A 13,625-nucleotide genomic window follows, 5' to 3' on the forward strand; every position below is an offset into this window, starting at 1 on the left:
TTTATAATTTTAAACAAAAGACGAAAAATCAGGCGAGATAAGATATAATTTTTCTTAAATAATTATGGATGTACTTTCATATTAAAGAAAAGAAAAATTCGTGGTTGCAGAATGAAAGTAATCAAAAATTTCCACTTCCGTTCCAAAAGTTTTTCACTGAAAGTGTTGTGAAAGAAAATTTTTTATTTTTTTAATCTTAATGATGACTGTTGGTTTCAGTCGTCAATTTAAAATGCAGAATAATGAAGCCAAATTGAAAGAAATTTTATTAATACTACATTTTAATAATAGAGAGAAAAAAATAAAAAATATGACCACAATCTTTAATTTTAGTGTAGTAAAGGGAAATTTTATCTGCCGGTTAATCCAATTTCTTACTTATTATTGTAAGTATTTCCAAGCATTTTTGATAATTGAGTTGTTGGTGATGCCAGACAGTTACCTCCTAGTACGGGATCTATCATCCTAGATGATGATAGAACACGTTTCATATTAATATAATCTGAAAATCTTAAATTCTATAATTAATTATTAGGTCAGATGAATTAATTTATTTTACACCCTCGAAATGCATAAGCCTAATTCTGCTCAAGCCTGGATACAGACACAATAGGTGTTCTGGTGTCCTTTATTCGAGCGCTGATAGACATGCGTACGTGCAGCGTTGGAGATACTACCTAAATTGAAGGATAGTTGGAATAAGGATTTTAAAGTTGAGAGGATTTTGAAGTTGAAATATAAAGTAATTTTTTTTAATTAAATATTTGTTTTTTATTTCATTTTTTCGAACCTATTAAAGATGTTATTATTTTTGTAAGCTCAATTTTAGGATGGTTTATTAAAGAAAATTAGTTCATGGATATAATGTCTATATGGCAGATACTGCGGATTTCTTTCTGATGTCCCTTCTAGTTGAAAGCAGGTCACCTGTATTACTGAAATCGACACACAACAGATTTTGGACGACCTTCACGAATTTCGTTAGTGAGCAATCTGCTGCTACGATTAAAATCATTGTGCCTGCGTTTCACAGTAGCAAAGGATGCAGCTTTATCACCAAATTTGAAATTAAGTTGATCAATGCACTCTTGACTTGATAATTCACATCGAAAGTCATAATAAATCATCGCACGAAAACTTTCTCGCGTTTATTCCATTTTTTCGTGAATACTCAATTTACAAATCGCTGTAAATACTCATAACACAAAAAACTGTCTTTTGACAAGAAGTCTAAGGTAGACTATGTTTAATATTGCCTAACGTCAGATCACACCTGACAACAATCAGTGCTGCCAAGTCTCAAAATTTACATAGTGATCCTCATATTAAACGTTACTTTCATATGGGAGGTAGTATATATTCCTAAGGTTTCATAAAGAAAAACGTCTTATTTTACAAACATGATAAAAGTTAGTTATAAATATTAACCCCTCTGAATCTCACATTAATCAATTATAAGATGAGGTCCATCAGATGTACTGGGTCCGAAATGAGGGTCCATTGTATTTGGGCTTCGTTCATTCTTACATTCTTCACTAACATACTTTCAGAATCTTCACACGGATTAACATTTTCCGGTGGTTTCGGTACTGGTAAATTTTTGGAGTGAGAGACCGGTCGTATCGCTGATTGCAGGTTGTTTGGATATTTTATTATTTATTAATTCGTAATATTATTATTATTTTATATATTATATATATCATATATAAATGAAATAAATTACTACTTTCGTTATAGCAAAAACATACATTCAACTGTCCTAAAGAATTAAGACGTGATAGAAAGAATCTAAACGTCTCTAGGACAAAATCTTTGTTGACTTATTGATTTTGTCAAAAAAAAAATAACTTTTACAGCTGGACCATATTATTACGTCTATGTTGACAGATTGTTCGTAAAGTGTAAGAAGTTGTAATTTTTAAAAAAATAGTATACGACTTATGAGCGTTCTGGACCTTTTAAACCAACGCTTTACTAGACACCCTTCAAAAACCTTTACAAATCAGAGAGAAATTTGTTGAATTATCTAAAGTTTTGAATATTTACTTTAATTATAAATATTTAAAATATTTTATTTCTTATATTTTAACGAAACTATTTAAGGTGTTTTCAAGTAAGAAATTAATTTCTCAAGAAATAAGTACCATCCAACTCAAAGGAACATAAAAATATTTTACATATACGAGTATAATTTAAAAATTTTTTTTTATTAAATAAAAATATAATAAAACATTAATTCAAATTAATTAATCAACCTGTGTTTGTTTAATTGTTAAATAATATTATTTTAATTTTAAAAGTAAAAGTCTGTGTATGAATTTGAAATCAATTTACTGTGTGATCAGGTCAAGTACGTTTTCGATTTGAAAATTGATAAGATACTTTGAGTTCAGAGAGACTCTGTACGAAACATATTTATGAATATTTATTTAGTCTAATAATATCAATACAAATGATTAGAATACGCCGTTTATAAAACTTTTTTCGCATTTTGCGATTTAAAATTAAAACTAAAATTAATTAAAAAGACAAAAACAAAAAATAAAATGAAATTTCATAGCGTCGTAAGTAAGAAAATATTCAGATAAATATAAAATTAATATCGGAGATATCAAAGTACATAAATAAAAAATATTTTAGGAATATTTTCGTTTGTGCTTCAATATTTACTCACTCAGTTTTTGGTTGCGAATGTGAATGGCAAACTCAACTTAAATGAATCCATAAATTTAAAGCAAATTTTGAATGAAAAAATATGGGAACCAGCAGATCCGATGAAGAATTTTTTAATATCGCCATACGGAATACTCGAATTGCTGGAAAATTTGAATACGAATGCTGAAAACGTTTATAGAATAGAAGAAACAAATGCAGAGAAGAATTTTGATAGCCAGGCAGCCAGCGAGGAATATGAAACATTTCATTTGCATGCTGCGAATCCTATTAAAGTATCGAATACATTGCAAACTGACAAGGATTTACGTATGCATTCCAGGCTACATGCAACTGCAGGATTGAGCTCCAATGAAACGCTGCCGAACAATTTAACGGCGACAGAAAATGAAGTACACACGAATTTGATTAATGCGGTTACATTGAATTCACGGTGGGCATTTAATTTCCAAAAACGCGATACACATAAGCGGATTTTCTACACGAAATCGAATGCACACTATTACGTGGATATGATGCGAAAGGATGATATATTTCCTTATGCCAAGCTTGAGCATTTAAACGCAACCGCTTTGGAACTGTCCTTGCAACAAAGTGATTTGAAAATGTTGATTTTGCTGCCCAACGCAGTGAATGGCTTGGCTGAGTTGGAGCGGAAACTAATGGAGGACCCCAATTTAATCAATGTAATCGGAATAAATTATTTGAGACCAACGTTAGTGCGTATACTTTTACCAAAGTTTCACATGTTATTGCATATCAACATCAGTACGATTTTTATGGAGGTGCTTTTGCTTAGTGTTAGATACAATGTTTTCAGTAAAAAGAAATTAAAATGGTTTTTCGTTTTCAGTTGCTCCAAAAAACTTTTAATGAGACCGTTGAGTTTGAACCAAAAATACAGAAATTCATACAAAAAGTGCATATTGAAGTGGGAGAAAGTGGATTTGGAGAAGTGCAGAAACAAAGTTTGTTGCAAATAAAATATTTTTAATTATTACGAATTCAAATAAATATTTATACTTGCAGCTGTGCTTTTTTGGAACGCACATTCATCTGTACGAACGACGCCTGAAACATTTTCAGCTAACCATCCGTTTTTATTTATGATAAGAAATCACACTGATATTCACTTTTTAGGACATTTGGTTAACATAGAATGAGCTAGAATAAATTAATATTAATAATAAAAAATACTTTTGAATATTATTCATCGAACTTAATAGTTTATTAAAACATTAGTTTATTGGCGTCCATTTATATTACTAAAAACATATAAAGGTTCAATCTTTGTAGTTCTAAATGTACTAACAATTGTTTCTATAAATATTGATGAGTAAGAGTTTGCCAACAATTCAAAGGAAAATTTCTTTTGGAAACATTATACATTACATTGAAAACAACATAAAAACACAAACAACACAAGTTCAATCTGATCACCAAATACACTTAACACATAAAGAATTGCAATGCAATTGCTCTATGCTTGTATCAGCTAATGTTTATGCCGAAAACCAAAATTTATTCGTTTATACGTTTCCGTTTTTTTTTATTCGGAAAAAACAATCAAATGCATTAATTTCTATAAGATAGAACTGGTCAACCGATTTCTTGCACCACAACTAATTCAGTTTTAAAGTAGAATTCCTTACAAAAATATCGGTTTCAACTAAATAGTACATACAATTAATTCAAACTTATTTATTATTAGAGAGGCAATATTCCGCAGCAACTGACAAGAGCTCTTGTTAGGTTAGGTTAGATTAACTTGGAGTGTGAGCTTTATGCGCAAAGCCCATTTGTGCTCAAAAAACGGCTCATTATAATACTACACGATTAGTGGTTGTTCATTTTTAGACTAACGATCAGCGTACGAGCAGCGCCGAAGAGCACGACTTCCCCATTAGGTGAAAATTAACCAATCGAACAATGTTTACAACTTGTCTAAGTTGGATTTATCTGCACAATTTTGCATGACTATGTTGGGATATTTTTGTCAGTTTAACTGTAGGACGTCAATATCTAAGAAGTGAATATCTCAGGAAATATGGGACATTCACACAACTAGGTAACTCATACTCGAAGCTCGGCATTCTCGAATTGTTAGAAATACGGTTGTAGTTCTTATCAAGTATTTAATAGTAGCTTGGTAGCAACTCCCCCATTAGGTAAAGATTAACCATCCGAACAATGCTTACAACTTGGCTAAGTCGGATTCATATACTCAATTTTGCTTGGCTATGCTGGGATATTTTTGTACAAGTGTCAGTTTAACTGTGGGACGCCAATCTTTGAGAAGTGAATATCACAGGATATATGGGTCCAGAAACCCATATGAGTTGGACATTCACACGCTTAGGTAACTCATATTCGAAGCCCGGCATTCTCGAATCGTCAGAGATATGGCTGTGGTTCCTATCAAGAATTTAATAGTAGCTTGGTTGTCCGAAAAATCAAAAATCTGATTACCTAGGCACCATTTCACTGAGTTCTCTTGTACTATAATGAAACTTAAATACTTAAGAACTGCATTTTATGCAAAATAAACTCACAATAAATTTAAATAAAATTTTTAATTAATATTTCAATTTAAATCCCATTAAAGAAATTTAAATTGTATCCATTATAATTATTAATATAATCCATATGAATCCATATTTTATCATTATTCTCTACTGAGCGTTTTGTTCATTGTATTTAACTATTCGATTCATAGCATTTCAAAGTTTAATAAATATAAAATTTCTATTGAATGAAGAAAATATTTAAACATTTAATTCTCAGAATTTACATAAGTAAACTTTGAAAGCAATTAGAAAATAAATTTCAGTTCCTTCGAAATGAACATATCCAGACATGTAGACGTTGTGCCCGCAGGGTATATGAAAATGTGAGTAGAAAAACACTTCATTTAGCTAAAAACTCAAACGATTAGATAAGTTTTTTTTGCATAATTCTTTGCACAGAGCATCAATAATACGAATACCAACAAAATCTGTACATAAACAATATTTCTACAATGTGGCCAGCATGGAGGATCTGAACGATACACCCGTAAATCTTCCATGCTCCTGCGTACGAAGTTTTAATGTTCCACTGTGTGTTTAACTGAACGTTCAGCATGCATTTTTGCAATATTTTAAAATTATTTCCATGAGATTCAAGAAAAAAAGGAAAAGTGTTCTTTTGAGCTACGAAAGCTGGTCTTCATATAAGTTGTATAGATAATGTATTTATGAGCTTAAATAGTAAATGTAAGTAGAATAGAGAAATATTCTTAACTTTATTTTGTGAGTATATTAAATAAATTTATAATTTAATTATGTTATATACTATGTTATGATAGAGAAAATTGCTTGATCGAATAAATAATATATTGTTATTATTATTTTTATGTCTAGTAAAAAAAATAACAGTTACAAAAATGCAGTTTAATTCCAGATATATGGATAGGCTATCCAGGATAGCTCAGTAAATTTTTTAAATTTACACTAAGTTTGACTTTACACTAAAGCTTAGTAAGGAAATATATGAAAATTTTTATGGAGATGCTTTCATACAGACCATGGCTTCAAAACGGTTTAAGGGGTGAGCGGCGGGAGTCTATGGGGTTAAACCAAAGGAAGAAATATATGCGAGTATGAGTCAAGAAAACGCAGTTTTTCAGGCCGAAGTACACGCAATTGAACTATTCTAAGGAAATATAAATTAAATTTATGTTTTTGCTTTTGACTAAATTAAATTGAAAAGAAAATTTAAATTTTGACTTAAAAAATTTATTTAGCCTATTTTTACTGCAATGAGGAAGACATAAATATATAACATTTTTCAGAAATTTCAAATATGCGACAGAATTTAATCTCTCTGAAAATTGTTATTAAAAATGCATCCAATATTTTCAAATAAATTAATTTTAATTATTTCATTATGATAGCTTTCATAAAATTGATTTATTATCCAACAATCATTTTCACATTAAATTTGTATTATTTTTAAAACTGTAGGAAATGTCCATAATTTAATGATGGAGAATCAGGAAAGTGTTTTTTTAATCATCAATATATTTTAACGAGTAGAACCAGGTTATGGATTAAGCTTTTACATGTAGCTTAACCTTAAATCCTAAATAATAATGAATTATCAATTCGTTATTGATTAATTATTTTCATATAAGAAAAAAATAAAATAAATATCAGTTTTTGTTTATAAAATATAGTATCAAGTAGAAAATTAATTATATTACAGAAAAATACAATGGCACTTAATATTGTTGTGAATATATATTAAGTTTTTATTATATTATTATTAAAAAATAAAAAACAAACTATTTAAAATTTCGATTTTTAAAAAACAAAATTTGTGTTTTCCCCCACGTTTAGCCGTTTTTTTTTTGTCACCTCATGGAAGGTGTATTTGTGGCATGAGTATTCATAAGTATTAATGAGTATTACTCATGAGTATAAATGAGTTTTATACATAAAAAAATAAATATGTTAAATAAATATGTTCTTAATAATGTCGCAAAACAGCTATGAAAAATTGGGTAAAATATTATTTTAATTTATAAAAAAGAATAAATTATAAACAGCTTTTTTTTATTATTGAGTAATAAAAATTTTAAAGAAAAATATAGATATTAGACACAATTAGCCTTTTTTTTTATTTCACAAATAAAATCAGTTTTATTATTTCAGCTTTTCTGAATTTTAAAAAGTATAAATTCTTAAAAAATAAATTATTATTTTATATGCTCACTTTGTACTGAGAATCTATTCCTTTGAAAGAACACTTTAATTAGGTCGTAAAGTATGTTGATTTGATCATGTATAAGATCTTATTATAGTTACTAATGTTTTCTGTAGTATATAGTTGGTTTTTAAATTAAATTTAATAAATGTTCATATAAAAGAATCTATTAAAATTTGATATCGATAGGATTCATAGGTAAAAACATGTTACTTTTATAAACTTTCTCATATATGCATTATATGTATGACTTACCTGAGTTGCAATAATGTATACAAGTCCACCATCATCATGGAACACTCGAGATTAAATTTGAATTTCCACTCCTGTATAGTATAGCTGTAATAAATAATAAGCATTTAATAAAAAGTTATTTCAGTTTGAGTAAAACTAGTGTAATTTCTTAAAATAAAGTATTACTATAATGCATTAGGTTATATTATAATTATAATGCTAAATATATTGCAAATTGGAAAAAAATTAAAAGTGATTTTAGTAACTCTAAGTACTAACAACTATTCTCCAAAATTTGAAATTAACTAAATACCAAATTTATTAATAAAATATCTAAATTGAGAAACATTGAGAATATTGCAGATGGTCTTCGGTGACCAGGCTATGTAACAATAAATGCTTACAAATGCTATTAATAACTTAAAGTGATGTTAAAGACAAAAATCGGTCTTGAAAACTATAAATAATAATTGATCAACAATACATCAAGGAAATCAAATATATTGGTGCTCAAATATAATCAATTGAGAATGAGGGAACTCATTGATACTATTAATATTTAATGTGGATTACTCTAAACCATTTTCAAAGCATACACAAATACTAAACTGCTGATACCGTCTCCCGCTGATTACTAGAGTGAGATCTAAACTAGATGACTTTCAACTCTGATAGCTCATGCCATTATTCGTAAGAGATGGTTTTTGTGGGTTCAAGTCTAATACTGTGGCCTTCGGCTTTCGTGTCAAAATGTTTAACTATAGACAAGATTGAAATTTAGTTTGATGCCAAAAATACTGAATTTTTTGAGAAATCAGCATCACGTTGAAGTTCATCAAGTAATGCATTTTAACTGTCAGTATGATAACTACTTTCACATATGACCATGAACCAACTTCCAATCAAGAGAATAACTTGCAAAAAGTGAGCCAATACTATAAGGATGAAGCTAAAGTTGTTCAGAATAATAGATATTAACAATGTCATAATAGTTTCCTTTGATAATACTGATATGGAAGATTAGAATTCCTTCCTCATATTATTTCAACGTAATACAACGTTAAGTTGCAGCTATTTACAAAACATGCTAGAGTTATGGGCAAATATAGTACCAGTCATAGTACCACTATAATATATCATTTCACACTATATTGTTTCTTCTAGAACAGTTCTTTCAGAATTTAATCGCTAAAATATGGATACACTTAATCATAATCCGGCATCAAAGCGAAATCGAAACATCGATTTAGAAAACGTTATAAATCTCCGAGGAAGATGAAGGTAAGGATTATGCTATTTCCAGGAATGGAGCTGATCATTATTTCTTGAAAATGGAGAGCCATGTTATTAATAAGGAAAGAGTCGCATAAGGTCTAAAGCATTACTGAATTAATTCACTGTCGTTGTTACAAAAAATTGGGAACGAAGTCCGATAAAAAAATTTCTTTGAGACTTTTTAAGTCTACTATTTCCGATTATATATTTATACGGATTAAAGTTAATGTAATATAAATCTAATATAATTTGTTTATACTGATTAGGGGCTTAGTAGAAAATATTAATAAAATTTTAATATAAAAAAGTATTTTTTATGGAATTTACTAAGAGTAAAAGCTAATATTTTATTTTTTCTTTTTTTGATTAATAGTCGATAATGGAATCATTTTGATGATGAAGCTTTAAGTATAGATAGATAGAGCCATGAAACTTTTTGCGAAAACTGGCAGACTCAGACTCAGACCACGTTATCGAATCTCAGAATGGTTACAGGATCCTCGGGGAGATATGCAAATCTGAGGTCAATTATTGCTTAGTCTGATGTAGTGATAAACAATAATCCAGTCAAGGCGTAAAGAGCGGTTTTGAAGATACCTCGAGTTAATAAAGAGTAAAAGTGCTCAAATGCACTGGCTCAAATAGCTTCAACATAATATTTAAAATTAACTTAAGATTGATTATAGAAATAAAATTTAATAATGCCTAATATCCATAACGTAGGGTTATGTTAAATTGTTACATATTTGAACAATTCTTTCATATGTTTTGAGCTATTTTAATTTTCTTGCAGCTGTTGTAAATGTAGCAACACTAAGAACTGTACAACATCCGTTTCCGTTTGCACTAACATGTAAAACTTTAACAAATTGTTTCAAAATTTCATAATCTTTACTACAAAACAAGTATAGCAGCGTATGCATCTTCTTCCAGCGACACGTTTCACATGGCGTATGTATCCTTAAATTGCTCCACTAAATACGCAACAATATATGCATGCGCCAGGATATGTTTCATTCGGTGAAGTTGCCGGGCCGGGCCGGGCCGGGCCGGGCCACGCCAGGCCGGGCTAGAGTAATCGAGCAAAGTTTAGCCATTCCGTAGTTTATGCCATAAAAAAACAGATAAATTCATGCTAAAATTACAATTTTTTACGTTCCTGCTGTACTCGTACACTTCGGCGTGCATATTAACCAGGTGTTGTGCACATATCTTTGCTGTTTTGCGTCGTTTCAGCGCAGGATTTATTCGAAATCCTTGAATTGTTTCGAAAAGTGTACTAAGATATATGCAACACAAAAATAACTAAAACCAGAATCGACTCACGTACAATTTGTTTTGCTGAATTGAACTTCGGATACGGTTATATACGTATGGATGGCGTTGAAGCTGACGGCTAGTACTCGTACGGTAGGATTGCGGGTGTACGTTGTGTAGCTGTGAGCCTTTGTAAATATGCTCGGGCTTTATTATCAATGCCTGAAAATATATGCAGGCTGGCACGTACATATGTCTGAGCAAATAGTTTAAATTTCATTTCTTTGAGTAATTTCTAGTGTACGCCAACAAAAAATGATAAAAGTTTAACAAAAAACTTTGACATTTTAACTTTAAGAGCAGAAGTCTTTATTCTTTACAAGTTGAATTAATATTAAAACGATTCTAATATTTTTATTAAAAAATAACGAAAATTTTCAAGGTGAAAAATTTTTAAACGAGATTAAAACATTATAAATATAATAATTAAATAAGAACGCATACTTTTACTAGTAACGACCTAAGATATTAGGGATCTGTGGGTGACTGAATAAGCTTGTACAATATATAATGTGAGACAATGTTGGGAAGAGTTGAAGAGCTGTTGAAGAGCTTTCTTAAGATTCATTTTTAAACATTAGAGGAAATATTCCAATACTTAAACTGTACAGGATCATATAAATAATATAGTAATAATATAGTAATAATATGATATATAAATATAAATAAAATATAATAATATAATATAAATAGTATATGTTATGAATACTATTTTATTGTAGAAGGTGTTTGCTAGGGAGCGGAGAATGTTGGAAGGAGTTAAAAATATGAAGTATATTTTCAATTAAGTTAGTGATATTTAACTTCTAATTTTTTTATATATCAATTTTAAAAAACACACTTTCTAAACTATTACAAATACATGTACTACATTTTTAACATTTTATATACTGGAACATATGTAAATAATATCTATATAAATTTTGTTATATATTATTTTATATACTATATTTATGTAATATATATAATATAATTATTTATATTTATTTATATTTTATATATATTATTGATAGATCTTCATTACTGATTTAATTACTGAATTTATAATAGAAAACTAGAGTTATTACAATTAAATGGTAGGGTGTGTTCAAGGTTTATCTGGACGCATTCAACTGAGGGTTTAGTAGACGTAATAGGTTCATGTCAGACTTAACTGACATTTGAATGGAATGATGAAAAAAATATAAAATTTTAATAGACATTGTTAATATCTATTATTTTGAACAATGATTTATGATAATAATTATGCTATTATGTATGGTTTGCCATTTTGTGATTCTAAAAGCACATGAACTATAAATAAAATACACTTATAATTGGGATTCCAGTCAAATTCTTATCATAATATAGTGTTTAGAGCTTGAAAAAATTGGCTAAAAGTTTCCGAAACGATGATGTTGTATGCTGACACTCCACTTATAGCATTAATAGCAACTATAAAGTCTAATTTAGGCGTAATAAAAGGGCTTACAGACTGTCAAATCTCTGCAATTGTCTGGCATAATACATAGTTTCGGGGCATGAGTACTGGCTAGAGTTATACCAGTAGACACACTAATAATTAGGATTTGTTTTTAAAAATCAGGAAAACCTGTCATAATGCATGGCAATATCGGTAGTATTACTTCAAAAAGTCAATATGAATGCTTTTGCTAATATTAAATTGACACAGTTCCTAGCTGGGTATGGATATTTTTAAAAATACCCATATAGATTTCAACTAACATGTATTCTTAACCGTTCTTTTTGATAGAATAAATAAAAAGTCCAGTTTATATAATTTGTAAGTAGGTATATAAGATGGGGATGGACCTGGTTATTAATGATAACAGCAAGCTACTAATCGGACCGGTTTTAGGTGGTTACTGAACTACTTCTCACGTCTGTAATGACTTACTAAATAAGTATCAGATTCGTTAATACCAGATTCTAATTGGTCAAGCCAGTCCTACCAGTTCATGGTAAAAATGAATGCAACAAGTGAAGAGTTAAAGTTATACACGGTCACCATCTTTAGAATGACAAACATTGTCAAAGCGGAGTGAAACACGATAAGTGCTCTTTTAGTCTGCCCAGTAAAGAAATAGCTTAACTAATCGTGCTACAGGGTTATATAGTTTTCGGTGCTAAGAATGTGAGGTGTTTTAAGTCCGTAAAGAACCTTAAAAAGTTCTACATGAATCGGACTTGCGAATGGTATGGAATGGTATTATTTGTATTTTAAGAAGATTTTCCTTAAAGGTGCGATACCACAAAAAAATTATATTTTATGCTGAAAGAAATGGTATTCATGTGGCGATCGCGAGGATTTCTGTCACACTTTCGATATTTAATAGTTTTCACAAAAATACATGCCTATCACCAGATTAAATGGTACACTATTCAGCAACTTTTTGTGGCTGTAAAGGTCTTTTGACAGTTACTTAAAGAGTTTCATTATTTGTTATTCTTAGATGTCATAATACTGCTTGTTAACATATGATGTGATATAAAATTAAATGATATGATACCTTAAAATATAGTTTCTTATCATAGATAATTTGATAAATTAAAAATATAAATATATATATACATCGATGAGACTCTTTTGGAAATATTTCCTATTAATACAAATAAAATAGATTTATACGTATATAATAATCATCTCTTTAAAAACTTATTAAATTTTAGTTTTGAAGTCCGAAAAAGAATGGAAAAACTACAATATTTCAACTGAAACATGAACCTTTTGTTTTAAATTCTGTGCTTCACTCCAATGCTCTCTGAACTTCTAAATGTGAACGTTTTATTTACTTTTCCTTTAACGAGGAGGAAAAATTCTTAAATGAAATGCAGTTCGCATTTGTTAAACGGAAATTTGGAGAAGAGTGCGTCTGATGAGTTCAAGTGGAAGATTGAAGTAAGTTTGTTGAAGTTCATATACAACGTATATTGTTTCTTCGAAATAGAAACTCTGTAAGAATTTAAAAATTAGAAAGAAAGCAACTGCAGTAATCGGCATGATAGATCTTCCGAAAGTGCTATAAGACTAAGAAATGAAAAATTATGCAAAATAGGTATATACATATAACGTTTATATTTTGCAATACAACGTTTTTATTCAGTATCCAATATTGCTAAGTGAATAGCTTCTCTATTTATATAGAAAATTTGCATCTTAAATTGCTTTTTTAACACTTCATATATTTCCATTTTTCTTACAGAATGCATATATCAGAAGAGAGAAATCATTGAAAGGTTAACATCAATATATAATTTACCTACATTAGCATAGTCTACTAAAATGTAAATTCTAAATACTTTTCCGAAAACATTTTATATTTTTTTAGTATGATTTTTTGAGTTTGGTAATTTGTCGAACTCTCTATAAAAAGGATTTT

The 13,625-nt window shown here is 29.1% G+C and overlaps 1 protein-coding gene across 1 annotated transcript; it reads left to right on the forward strand.

Annotated features, from left to right (window-relative positions):
- Positions 1 to 2,652: 2,652 nt before the first annotated feature.
- LOC119674836 (serpin B4-like) lies at positions 2,653 to 3,836 on the forward strand. Its single transcript, XM_038085993.1, has 3 exons — positions 2,653 to 3,458; positions 3,527 to 3,641; positions 3,703 to 3,836. The coding sequence occupies exons 1-3, from the start codon at positions 2,775 to 2,777 to the stop codon at positions 3,834 to 3,836; spliced, it is 933 nt and encodes a 310-aa protein (XP_037941921.1). The 5' UTR covers positions 2,653 to 2,774.
- The last annotated feature ends 9,789 nt before the right edge of the window (positions 3,837 to 13,625 follow it).

Source organism: Teleopsis dalmanni, chromosome 2, assembly GCF_002237135.1.
Source record: "Teleopsis dalmanni isolate 2A chromosome 2, ASM223713v2, whole genome shotgun sequence".
Classification (NCBI taxonomy): Eukaryota; Metazoa; Arthropoda; class Insecta; order Diptera; family Diopsidae; genus Teleopsis; species Teleopsis dalmanni.